At 40.1% G+C, this 13,889-nt stretch overlaps 1 protein-coding gene and 1 pseudogene across 1 annotated transcript in view; one reads left to right on the top strand and one right to left on the bottom strand.

Annotated features, from left to right (window-relative positions):
* Nucleotides 1-4,834: 4,834 nt before the first annotated feature.
* Nucleotides 4,835-5,745, bottom strand: LOC132020375 (olfactory receptor 2AP1-like; annotated as a pseudogene).
* Nucleotides 5,746-13,025: 7,280 nt separating this feature from the next.
* LOC132020374 (olfactory receptor 6C2-like) overlaps nucleotides 13,026-13,889 on the top strand; it is a 13,322-nt gene continuing 12,458 nt past the window's right edge. Inside the window, 1 exon segment of the mRNA XM_059404533.1 lies at nucleotides 13,026-13,853. Within this exon segment, the coding sequence (XP_059260516.1) occupies nucleotides 13,026-13,853 (828 nt within the window).

Raw genomic sequence — 13,889 nt, 5'->3', positions numbered from 1 at the left:
TGACTCTTAATCTCACAAAACAAACTGAGGGTTGCTGGGGGTGGGGAGTTGGGAGAAGGGGGTGGGATTATGGACATTGGGGAGGGTATGTGCTTTGGTGAGTGCTGTGAAGTGTGTAAACCCTGTGATTCACAGACCTGTACCCTGGGGATAAAATATATGTTTATAAAAAATAAAAAATTAAAAAAAAAAGAAATGCAAAAGAAAAACATAGGTGTATGTATCAAAAATTTCAGGTCAGAAGGTTATTATGGAATTTGATGTACTGGACAGCTCACAGTGATCGTTTAGCTTAAAAAAATTATATATATATATATATATATATATATATATATATATATATATATATATAAAAGTGGGAATGAATGAAAAATAAAAGTTTTTCCATGAAGTATTGGTTGTTCTCTTGTAGTCCTTTTTTTTTCTTTCTTGGTTTGTTTTCTGGGGTAGGGGCCTGCCTCATGGGTTTTCAGTCAATGATGTTCCCTGATTTAAGTCCTCCTGCCCACCTCAAGGAGGTGGGCTCTGAGGAAACTGGTTTTTTTTTCAGGCTTTTGTTCTCTGGCAGTTTTTATGGTTGTTCACTTTTTTTATTTTCTCACTTTGACCGCTTTTGATGGTTTTTGTAGTTTTAGAGGAAAACAAACCGCACCCTGATCTCCCTCTCAGAGAGAAGCCTCAGTATGGCTGAAGAGCCTCAATAAGTTCCCCCTTGGCCGTTGGCATAGCAGGTTCCAAGTCGCGGTCCTGGCGACGCAGGATCTTTTGCTTGTACCCAAATCCAAGGCAGTGGCGGTTGTCTGGGCGGCTCCGACCACCAGAGAGGTTCCAAGCAGCGATTGCACACTGAGATTTTCCCGCTGGCCCGAGCTGGGAGTGCCTGGTCTTTCTGGGTCTAAGAGCGCCGGGCTTGAGCGCACCAATTTCAGGGGAGGCTGAGGTTCGTGTGAGGGTCTCAGGTTCTGAGAACGGGGCGCAGGTCCAAGAGCACCAGGCTGGGCCTTCGCGCACCTCTCTGGGGGGAGAGTTTGGTGCAGGCTCTGAAACAATGGCGTGTATCAAAGGGCACTGGCTGAGCCTTTATACCTCTTTCAGGGGAGTATCTCAGGCTCTATAGCAGGGCTCTCGCATTCTGCTGCCTGGGGTGGCTCCCATCCCCTCACAGGAAACGGACCCCATGCGTTCTTGTGCGCACTGGCGGCTTAGGGACCAAGAGCTGGTTTCTCTACCGCACTCTCTCTGCCTCAGCGCCAGGGGAGGCTGTCCTGGGACCGGGGACTTAAACCCCTGTCCCTAGCCCTTCCCATTCCCACAATTTCCTCCTGAGATCCTTTGTTCTTTTGGAGTGCTTTCAACCAGTCTCCAGGTTAATGCTGGTCCCCAGATGTAGGGCACTCTCACTCGTATTGGGCTATTACTTTCCAACTGGACGCCTCTGGTGGCTCCCTCCTCCTTTTGTTTATCTTCCGATATCAGTCGCCTTTCTCACTCCACTTTACCTGCCCACTGGTGTCTTCTCCCCCTGTATAAGTGTATAATTCTGATCTCAGGCTGATTTCATGGGTGACTGGAGTTCTTTGGTAGGTAATCAGCTCACTTTGGGGTACAAGTTGGAAAGGCGCCTCCTCCTACTTCCCCGCCATCTTGTCCAATGATGAACATTTTTTCATGTGTCTCATAGCCATTTGTATGTCTTCATTGGACAAGTGTCTGTTCATATCTTCTGCCCATTTTTTGATATGATTGTATGTTTTGTGTGTGTTGAGTTTGAGAAATTCTTTATAGATCCTGGATATCAGACTTTTGTCTGTACTGTCATTTGCAAATATCTTCTCCCATTCCGTGGGTTGCCTCTTTGTTTTGTTGACTGTTTCCTTTGCTGTGCAGAAGCTTTTGATTTTGATGAAGTCCCAAAAGTTCATTTCACTTTTGTTTCCTTTGCCCTTGGAGACATATCTTGAAAGAAGTTGCTGTGGCTGATATTGAAGAGATTACTGCCTATGTTCTCCTCTAGGATTCTGATGGATTCCTGTCTCAGGATGTTGAGATCTTTTATCCATTTTGAGTTTATCTTTGTGTATGGTGTAAGAGAATGGCCGAGTTTTATTCTTCTACATATAGCTGTCCAATTTTCCCAGCACCATTTATTGAAGAGACTCTCTTTTTGTCCCGCTGTATATTTTTTCCTGCTTTGTCAAAGATTATTTGCCCATAGAGTTGAGGATCCATATCTGGGCTCTCTACTCTGTTCCACTGGTCTATATGTCTGTTTTTATGCCAGTACCATGCTGTCTTGGTGATCACAGCTTTGTAGTAAAGCTTGAAATCAGGTAACTTTCACACTCTTTTTATGAAGCCAGCATTACCCTGATCCCCAAACCAGGCAAAGACCCTACCAAAAAGGAGAATTTCAGACCAATATCACTGCTGAATATGGATGCTAAGATTCTCAACAGGATCCAACAAACAGGATCCAACAGCACATTAAAAAGATTATCCACCATGGCCAGGTGGGATTCATCCCTGGGTTACAAGGATGGTTCAACATTCCCAAATCAATCAATGTAATAGAACAAATCAATAAGAGAAGAGAGAAGAACCACATGGTCCTCTCAATTGATGCAGAAAAAGCATTTGACAAAATCCAGCATTTGTTTCTGATTAAAATGCTTCAAAGTATAGGGATAGAGGGAAAATTCCTGAACTTCATCAAATCTATCTATGAAAGACCCACAGCAAATATCATCCTCAATAGGAAAAAGCTTGCAGCCTTCCCATTGAGATCAGGAACATGACAAGGATGCCCACTCTCACCACTCTTGTTCAACATAGTATTAGAAGTCCTAGCAACAGCATCAGACAACAAAGAGAACTAAAAGGTATCCAAATGGGCAATGAAGAAGTCAAACTCTCTCTATTCGCAGATGACATGATTCTTTATATGGAAAACCCAAAAGACTCCACCCCCAAACTACTTGAACTCATACAGCAATTCAGTAACATGTCAGAATACAAAGTCAATGCACAAAAATCAGTGGCTTTCTTATACACTAACAGTGAAAATACAGAAAGGGAAATTGGAGAATAAATTCCATTTACTATAGCACCAAGAACCATAAGATACCTGGGAATAAACCTAATCAAAGAGGCAAAAGATTTGTACTCGAGGAACTACAGAACCCTCATGAAAGAAATCTAAGAAGACACAAAAAGATTGAAAATGATTCCATGCTCTTGGATTGGTAGAATAAACATGGTTAAAATGTCTATACTGCCTAGAGAAATCTATACTTTAAATGCCATTCTGATCAAAATTCCAGTGGTATTTTTCAAAGATTTGGAGCAAATAATCCAAAAATTTGTATGGAATCAGAAGAGACCCTGAATTGCTAAGGAAATGTTGAAAAACAAAAATAAAACTGGCAGCATCATGTTACCTGATTTCATTTTTCTTTTCTTCCACTTAACAAAAGATTATTTATTCATCCATCTTGCAAGTAATTATTGAGCATCTATGATTGTTTGGCATTACAGATGAAATTGTGTGAGCAGGAAGATATTATATCTGCACTCTTGTAAACAGGTTAGAGGTGGAATAGAGCCTTTTTTTTTTTTTTCTAAAGAGAGAGAGAGAGTGTGTGTGTGAGTTGGAGCAGGAAAGCAGAAGGAGAGGGAGAGAATCTCAAGCAGGCTCCACAGTCAGTGCAGAGCCTGACACGGGGCTCAATCTCATGATCCTGAGATCATGACCTGAGCCGAAATCAAATCAGACATTGCAATGAGCAATCCAGGTGCCCTGAAATAGGCTTTGTATCTAACCATTACTGTGATTTGATAGTAATGAGGAAACACAGATATTAGTAATGAGAAACTATAGGGACCATAATTTGGTTATTCTTCTTTTCATTTCTCCACTCTTGAAATTCCATTTTACCATTTTCTTCATTTCAGCTCCCACCCACCAGTATCCTAATATAGTCTGATTCCTTTCTACCCCACCCCAGTTTCCACATTTGCTGAAAATGGCTGAGATCAACAACACCCTAATTGCCAGTTCTCAAACTTTGATTCTTCATATTAATTGCTCTCTGAGTCATTTGACATTGCCAACCACCTATGTTTCTTGAGACATTTTCACTTTCCATGAATTCCACAGATCTATTACGTTTCTTACCATCTGCCTGCCTCTTCTGCTATTTAAATTTTGGGAGGTTTCTTAAAGTTTTATATTTGTATTTCTCTAGGTTTTCTATTCTTCTATATTTCCTCTAGTCCCACATCAATTACTATGTACATGGTAAAGATTGATAAATTCATAGATCTTGTCCCAAATCCAGATGCCTTGACACTGTAGACCTTTAATTTGTGCAATATGAGATTTAACTTAATTCAAAACTAAAACTATCATTTTAACAAATGTTTCCCCTCTTTTTAAAATATCATTGAAAAAATCATTGAAATTAATGACATTTGCTCAATCTTGTTGGATTGAAATTTTGTGCTCCTACCAACAGTTTTTTTTCTATCCAAATTTCTCTTTTTCTCTTTTTGCTTGCTTGACTTATTTCTACTCATTAAGACTCAGTTTAAATGGCATTCCTTTAAATAGCATCCCCCAAAACAATTATTGACTTTTTAACTCAGATTGGGTTACTTTTTCATCTATAAAGCCTGAATCATTTCTTTATATGAACACTTCATGGGTTTTAACTTATTTATTTCCAGGTCTCTCTCACTGGCCTGGAGTTTAACTCTTTCTTCGACATGTAGTCACTGGTAGAGAGCTCTGTGCATAGTAAGAACTCATCCACTAATGCTTTAATTTTGAAATTCCTTAAAGATTAACAAGCTTTTGGGCTATATCCTTGAAGTCTTGTTTTACCAGTTCGTTCCTTAGGGTGTAAATGAAGGTGTTCATTCATTCAAAGGTGTGACTGAAGTAATGAGTAGAACTACACCCTTGTTGAATGTGTTTTTTTTTTCTTTTCTGAGGGATTAATGTATGTGAAGAAGCAGCTTCCATAAGAGAGGGAGATGATAATCATATGGGAAGAACAAGTGGAAGAGGCCTTTGTCCTTTGCTGGACAGAGGAGAGCTTTAGAATAGTCCTGATGATGAACATATAGGAGAGAATCACTAGCACCAGAGTGATCACTAGTGTCACAGATGCCATAAGAAAAGCAACCTTCTCAATGAGGCTTTTATCTTAACAGGAGATTTTCCAAAGGGGCTCATAGTCACAGAAGTAATGATTCAACCTGCTGGATGCACAAAAGTTCTGTTGACTCTTCAGAGAGATTAGTGGTATAATAACCATTAACCCAGACAGCCAAGAGCAGAGAACCAGCTGGATGCAGACCCAGCTCCTCATGATGGTCAGGTAATGCAGGGGTTTGCATATGGTCATATAGCAGTCATAGGACATGGCAACCAGAAGGTAGAACTCTCTTGCCCCCAGGAATATTGCAAAAAATTACTGAGTGAAGCAACCAGCAAAACTGATACTTATTCCCTGTTGTGATGCTGATCAGGACTATGAGAATGAAGATGTTTGTGAAAGACATTTCTAGAAGAGAGAATTTCTGGAGGAAGAAATATATGGGAGTCTGACGGTGGGAGTCCAGCAAGGTGAGGATGAGGATAGTCAGATTTCCGATGATGCTGAGTAAATAGGCAAGGAACAGAAAGGTGAAGGCCACTGACTGGAGTTCAGGGACATCTGTCAGACCCAGCAGGATATTCAGTCAACCTGGTTTATTTTTCGTTGTTGAAAAATTTTGAGTCTGAAGGTAAAAATGTGAAAGTAATAAAAGGTGAGAAAGGAAGGGGTGCTCTGAAATAGGTAAAATGTGGAGAGAACCCAAAGTGATAGACTGTGAACTTTTTCAATGACCTGACCCAGACCAGTGGCCCATTTGAATGGTGTTGGATCCTTTTCAGTTCCATCTGCCCTGTATAGAAAAGTTTGTGCTCTTATTTCCCCATATGGTACAGTCCCCAGTGCCAACATGAAGCAAGTCTCTTCCTTAAAGGTGATGTTCAAAAAGTTTGTGGAATAAGTGAATAAAGGAGTACCTCTAGTAGCTGCCTTCTTCCAGAATAGTTATGAATTTTATCCCTCTGTGTTCACTTTTTTTACTTCCCACTGATCCTGTTCATCACCTTACTTCCTCTGACTGCCTAATGCTTCTTAGATTTGTTGTTTTTCTTAGTCTTTCTGCTCTTTCTTTTTTTATTTGTCATGTAATTATAGCAGTCTCTCATTTTCTTTCTGGTCTGAGTCCCATAAATCCCCTGATGCCAGAAAGAACCGGTTTTTTTTTTAATATGTTATGTTAGTCATCATACAGTACATCATTGGCTTTTTAAAAAAATTAATTTCTTTTCAGCGTAACAGAATTCATTGTTTATGCACCACACCCAGTGCTCCATGCCATATGTGCCCTCCATAATACCCATCACTTGGCTCACCCAACCTCCCACCCCCGCCTCTTCAAAACCCTCAGATTGTTTTTCAGAGTCCATAGTCTCTCATGGTTCATCTCCCCTTCCAATTTCCCTCAGCTCCCTTCTCCTCTCCATCTTCCTATGTCCTCCATGTTATTTGTTATGCTCCACAAATAAGTGAAACCATATGACAATTGACTCTCTCTACTTGACTTATTTCACTCAGCATCATCTCTTCCAGTCCCGTCCATGTTGCAACAAAAGTTGGGTATTCATCCTTTCTGATGGAGGCACAATACTCCAGAGTGTATAATGACCACATCTTCCTTATCCATTTGTCCGCTGAAGGGCATCTTGGTTCTTTCCACAGTTTGGCTATTGTGGACATTGCTGCTATAAACATTGGGGTACAGATGGCCCTTCTTTTCACGACATCTGTATCTTTGGGGTAAATACCCAGGAGTGCAATTGCAGGGTCATAGGGAAGCTCTATTTTTAATTTCTTGAGGAATCTTCACACTGTTCTCCAAAGTGGCTGCACCAACTTGCATTCCCATCATTAGTTTTTTAAAAAAAATTTATTTTTTAAATTTCTTTTCAGTGTTCCAGAATTCATTGTTTATGCACCACACCCAGTGCTCCATGCAATACTTCATTAGTTTTTAATTTTTTATTTTTTATAAACATATATTTTTATCCCCAGGGGTACAGGTCTGTGAATCACCAGGTTTACACACTTCACAGCACTCACCAAATCACATACCCTCCCCAATGACTCTACTTCATTAGTTTTTGATGTAGTGTTCCATGATTCATTGTTTGCATATAACATCCGTGTTCCACGCAATATGTGCCTTCCTTAATACCTATCACTGGGCTTACCCATCCCTCCATCCCCCTCCCCTCTAAATCCTTGTTTGTTTCTCAGAGTCCATAGTCTCTCATGTTTCATTTCCTTCTCTGATTCCCCCTTAATTTTTCCCTTCCTTCCTCCATGTTATTCTTATGTTCCCCAAATAAATGAAACCATATAATTGACTTTCTCTGCTTGACTTATTTCACTTAGCATAATATCCTCCAGTCTTATCTATGTTGATGCAAAAGTTGGGTATTCATTCTTTCTGATGGCTGAGTAATATTCCATTGTATATATGGACCACATTTTCTTTATCCATTCACAAAAAGGACCAGTTCTTCTCTCATTCCCAGTGGACACTTCAGGCCCATGTTTGAATGCGAAGATCTGTGTATTAGGATTGTCATTCTGTCCTTTGAACTATTCCACATACTTCTGTAGGATTCAGTAAATAATATATTAGAATAAAAATCTACATTATTTACTCAAACTAATTCAGGATATTTAGATCTCGAGTTTTTCTTTCCCATAAGGATAGGAAGATTCTATTACAATCTAAGGACATTTTAGGATCTTTTCTTCCCTTATCTATTTCATATCCAGATCCCTTCCCCAGCAGCAGCAGCGAGACCCCCAGAGCACAAGAGAGTAGGGAAGAGGTGTTCTGGGTCCACCACTGCCCTACATGTGACTATGCCCAAGTTAAGCCCCAGCATGTGAGAGGAAAGCTGTTAGCTTCCAGCTACAGCCATGGGAACCTGCCCCACTGCTTTCCTGCTCAGCAGAGCCCCACCCATCAGAGATTATGGGTATTTGCACTGGGGAGGTGGTTGCAGGCCCACCCAAGCAGAGAGCTGAGGTGTCCAGGAAATGTTTCATTGGTGGGGGAGGGGTTGCCAAGGTAAGGTGGAGCATTCCTTGTACTTCTGGCGGCACTGGATAGCCATTGAAGGGGGTGGGAGGTGATGTGGGGGTGGTCCAGGGACAGGCTCTTTCTTATTCCTTTATGCTCCCCTCTTCCTCCACGGCCCATTTTTTCTCCTCTTCATCCTCCACCTCCTTCTTCTTCTTCCTTATTCTCTTTCTCCTCCTCCTTCTTCTCTTCTTCTCCTACTCCTCCTTCTTCCCCTTCTTCTCCTCCTTCTCCTACTCTTTCCTCTTCTTCTTTTTTATTGCCTTTCTCCAAAGACTTTTTTTTGGTTTTATTTAAATTTAAGCTAGATAATATATAGTGTATTACTATTTATTTATTTATTCATATATAGTGTATTATTAATTTCAGGGTAGTATTCAGTTTTTCATCTGTTGCCTTTAACACACAGTGCCCATTACCTCAAGTGCCCTCCTTATTGCCCATCACCCAATTACCCCATACTGCCACCTCCCTTCCAGCAACCTTCAGTTTGTTCTCTATAATTTAGAGCCTCCTATGGTTTGTCTCTCTCCCTGTTTTAGTCTTATTTTATTTTTCCATCCTTTCCCATATTTATATTTTATGTCAAAATATTTAAAGCAGAAGTTCTTAACTAGGGATCCAATAATTCCTATATTGGATTTACCATGTATATGAATCCACTAAATCATGTATAAAACATTTTGTTTATGTGGGTATAGAAATTTTATGGGGTAAGTATATGAAACTGTGCTCCAATGTTTTCTAGAAGACTCCATGTTTAAGCATTTGTAGAGCATTTCAAGTTTCTATTAATTTGTGAACTCGTGTGCTTGAAAAGTCACATTATGTGGGAGTGTCCTCATTGATTTATTAAAGACTATTTCTTTTTCTTATAAACATTTATAAGGCAGTAGCTTTCAAGCATTTCTGACCATAATGCATTCTACATTTTATGTTATTTTCTGGCATACATATATATCTAACCTAAATAAAAGTTTTATAGAACACTTCTTAATACATGTGTTACAATGTGATATTTTTTTTTACTTTATTCTATTTAAAACATGCTGAGTGAAATAAGTCAAGCAGAGAGAGTCAGTTATCATATGGTTTCACTTATTTGTGGAGCATAACAAATAGCATGGAGGACATGGAGAGTTAGAGAGGAGAAGGGAGTTGGGGGAAATTGGAAGGGAGGTGAACCATGAGAGACTATGGACTCTGAAGAACAATCTGAGGGTTTTGAAGGGGCTGGGGGTGGGAGGTTGGGGTACCAGGTGGTGGGTATTATGGAGGGCATGGATTGCATGGAGCACTGGTTGTGGTGCAAAAATAATGAATACTGTTATGCTGCAAAAAAATAAAAAATAAATAAAAAAAATTTCAAATGCTGGTTGCAACCCATTAAATTGAATCCATAACCCACTAATGGCTTGCAATCCACAGTTGGAATCATGAATCAGGGAGAGATACAGAATGCTCTGGATCCCTTGCCCTCCCTGTTACCAACCTGGAATCTTCAGAGAGTGGTTCATGTTCACATCTGCATCAGCTTCAGGCTTCACAATCACAGAGAAGTAAAACCAATGAAGCTGTAGACATGGAACATACTTCCTCACTTGAATATCTTAATGATCACAGTGGGATTTCAGTACTAAATATTGTTAGAGGTGAATAAAGATTGTAAGGCCACATAATTAAAAAATAATATAAAATATTTTGCATTTTTGGGGCGCCTGGGTGGCTCAGTGGGTTAAAGTCTCTTCCTTCAGCTCAGGTCATGATCCCTGGGTCCTGGGATGGAGCCCCGCATCCAGCTCTCTGCCCAGCAGGGAGCCTGCTTCCCCTTCTCTCTCTGCCTGCCTCTCTGCCTTCTTGTGATCTCTGTCTGTCAAATAAATAAATAAAATCTTAAAATTTTTTTTTTTGCATTTTTTATTATTCACCACCAAGTCCTATCCTGAATTTCACAGAAATAACAAAATTTCCAGGGCTTTTCTTGGTAAGTAATAGTCTTCTGCTGTCCCTTATCACTTTAGTGGGATTTGCTCATTTCTATTCTCCCACTAATTCAGACTGGAGCTGAATCAGAGTTTTCAGATATCCTGTCTTAAAGGGAACCAATAAAGAGGAGACCAGAAGAAAGATGTCACAGAGCTCCTATAACTCTTGGAATTTCCTGAGAGAGAGATTGAAAGAGAGAGAGAATGAGCGGGAAGGGCAGAGAGAGTCCCAAACAGACTCCAGTCCATGTGCAGAGACCGTCATGGGGTTTGAGCTCATGACCCAGAGCTCAGCACCTGAGTCAAAACCAGTAGTGGGAGGCTTAACTGACTGTGTCATCCAGGCACCCCTATTTCTTTTTTTTCTGAGAGAAGACAGAGTGTGCATTAGTGGGTATGTGGGGGAATCAGAAGGGAGAAGGAGAGAGAATCTTAATTGTGGAGCCCATGGTGGGGCTTGATCTCATGATTTTGAGATCATGACCTGAGCAGAAATCAAGAGCCGGACACTTCACTGACTGAGCCACCCAGATGGCCCTGAAACAACTTTCTAATCACCCTCCAGACCTCTCCTTCTTGCCTATTTCTGTCTTATTTATCTATCCAGTGTCTATCTATGTATTTATATCCCATATGTCTCAATTACCACTGGTAAGCATTCCATTGTTTTATATCCCCCATTTTTCAGTACTGTATATCCTATTTGTCAACTATTTGTCTCATAAACTTATTAATGTCCCCTTTTCTATCATGATGTCTGTAACCTGGCAAAGCACCATAGTAAATTTGTACAGGATGGGAGTTGATATTACTCAGTTAAATGTCACAATGACCTTGGGCTGTACTATTCCTGTTAACTCCACTTCATATTAGGAACTGGGAGTACAGACATATTAAATGACTTGCCTAAGGTCACTCATCTAGTAGATGACAGAGAAATGACTTGATCCCGTACTGTTCAAAGGTCCATACAATTAATGTGTCTGATTATTGAAACATGTATCACACTTAAGTTGTCATGAAGGAGGGAAATCAAAGTATTTGCTTGGTAGCCTTCAGCTCTTTGTACTTTTTACCCATGGTTTTCAAATTATATTATTTTAGCATAATAGCCCTCTCTGCTCAAAGCCCTTTCTGCTGAGCACATATAAGGAAAATAAAGGAATTACAAGGGCACTTAGAAAAAGTCTGGAGAAAGGGCCACTGAAGGACTATTTTCTGGAATAAATCTAACTTGACCTTTAAATAATGCCTAGTTTACTAGGAGAGCAATCTGGAGAATCTTGGTAGGGCATAACCAACATCCTCCATATATTTTGCATTTTATCAGTTACCACAACATGAAGCAAAGGAATTTTAGGATTTAGCTTGTGAATACTGTTCTTCTGAATACAAGTTTTTGATTAAAGAGACCCTACAACCCATCAAAGTACAGCTCAAAGATGCTCATCTCTTGTCCTAATAGGGTAAATTTCAACTAAAGCATGGGTTTAAAATTGAATTAAATATGAACTTTTGGGGCTTCACCAAGATCAAAAGCTTCTGCACAGCAAAGGAAGCAGTCAACAAAACAAAGAGGCAAACCACAGAATGGGAGAAGATATTCACAAATGACAGTACAGAGGAAGGGCTGATATCGAAGATCTATAAAGAACTCCTCAAACTCAACACACACATAACAGAAAATCATGTCAAAAAATGGGCAGAAGACATGAACAGACACTTCTCCAAAGAAGACATGCAAATGGCCAACAGACACATGAAAAAATGTTCATCATCACTAGCCATCAGGGAGATTCAAATCAAAACCACATTGAGATACCACCTTACACCAGTTAGAATGGCCAAAATTAGCAAGACAGGAAACAACATGTGTTGGAGGTTGTGGAGAAAGGGGAACCTTCTTACACTGTAGGTGGGAATGCAGGTTGGTGCATCCACTTTGGAAAACAGTGTGGAGTGTGGAGATTTCTTAAGAAATTAAAAATAGAGCTTTCCTATGACCCTGCAATTGCACTATTGAGTATTTACCCCAAAGATACAGACATAGTGAAAAGAAGGGCCATCTGTACCCCAATGTTCATAGCAGCAATGACCACAGTCACCAAACTGTGGAAAGAGCCAAGATGCCCTTCAACAGACAAATGAATAAAGAAGATGTGGTCTGTATATACTATGGAGTGGTATGCCTTCATCAGAAAGGATGAATATTTAACTTTTGTATCAACATGGATGGGACTGGAAGAGATGATGCTGAGTGAAATAAGTCAAGCAGAGAGAATCAATTATTATATGGCTTCACTTACTTGTGGAGCATAAGGAATAACACGGAGGACATGGGGAGATGGAGAGGAGAAGTGAGTTGGGAGAAATTGGAGGGAGACATGAACCATGAGAGACTTCAGACTCTGAGAAGCAAACTGAGGGTTTTGAAGGGGAAGGGAGTGGGGGTTGGGAGAGCCTGGTGGTGGGTATTAAGGAGGGCATGTATTGCATGGAACACTGGCTGGAACACTGAAAAGGAAAAAAAAACACAAAACGTGCTGTGAATTGGGAGACCCTGGAATATTTAAAAAAACAATGGCAATAGCAGTAATTTTCAAGAAAACTCCCCATAAGCTGAGCTTCCCAGTAGTATATTTCAGTAGAGTTGAGAAAATTATCTCATCAAAACCTGATTATCATGATACAGAAGAAATGCATGTAATTTAGTTTGCTTGGCACTGGTAGAAACTGTCTGATCCTGTCATATTTTGACATTGCTCCTCAGATCCAATTTCTGTGACTTTTACATGAAGATTGGGCAGTGGTGTGAAGCCAGTGATGAGAAACCATTCATCAGTAACTATGTTCATATTACTGGGTTTGACAAATGACCCACAGCTAGAGATTTTTTTTTAAATCTTTCTCTTTATCTCATATATGTTAAGCGTAATTGGGAATCTGACCATAATTTCTCTCATCTTGGTGGATTATCATTTAAAAACAGCTATGTATTTTTTTCTTCAAAATTTCTCTTTCTTAGAGATCTCATTCACAACCGCCTGTGTCCCCCCATACCTGTATGCCATATCAAGTGGGGACAGAACCATCACCATCAAGGCTTGCTTCAGCCAAATCTTTTTTATTGTCCTCTTTGCAGCTACAGATTTTTTTCTCTTGGCTGTGATGTCTTACGACTGCTACTTGGCCATCTGCAAATCCCTGTATTATGTGACCATCATGGACAGCAGAGTTTGCAGGAATCTTATCCTCTGCTGTTGGGTATCCGGCTTATTAATTATCCTTCCACTCCTTGGTTTGAGTCTCCATTTGGATTTCTGTGACTCTGTTATTGACCATTTTTATTGTGATGCTTCTCCATTACTGAAGAATTCATGTTCAGATACTTGGTCTATAGAGCAGCTGGTTATAGTCTGTGCTGTTTTGACCTTCATAATGACCCTTGTGTGTATAGTTCTGTCATACATATACATTGTTAGGACAATTCTAAGATTACCCTCTGTCAAGCAGAGGAAAAAAGCCTTTTCCACTTGTTCTTCCCACATGATTGTGGTTTCCATCATGTATGGCAGCTTCATATTTATTTATTTCAAACCTTCAGTTAAGGATGAAGTGGCCATTAATAAGGCAGTTTCTGGGGACGCCTGGGTGGCTCAGTTGGTTAAGCAGCTGCCTTTGGCTCAG

Source organism: Mustela nigripes, chromosome 6 (genome assembly GCF_022355385.1).
Source record: "Mustela nigripes isolate SB6536 chromosome 6, MUSNIG.SB6536, whole genome shotgun sequence".
NCBI classification, from domain to species: Eukaryota; Metazoa; Chordata; class Mammalia; order Carnivora; family Mustelidae; genus Mustela; species Mustela nigripes.
The sequence above is the reverse complement of the archived record's forward strand: the minus strand, read 5'-3'. Positions and strand labels throughout refer to the sequence as shown.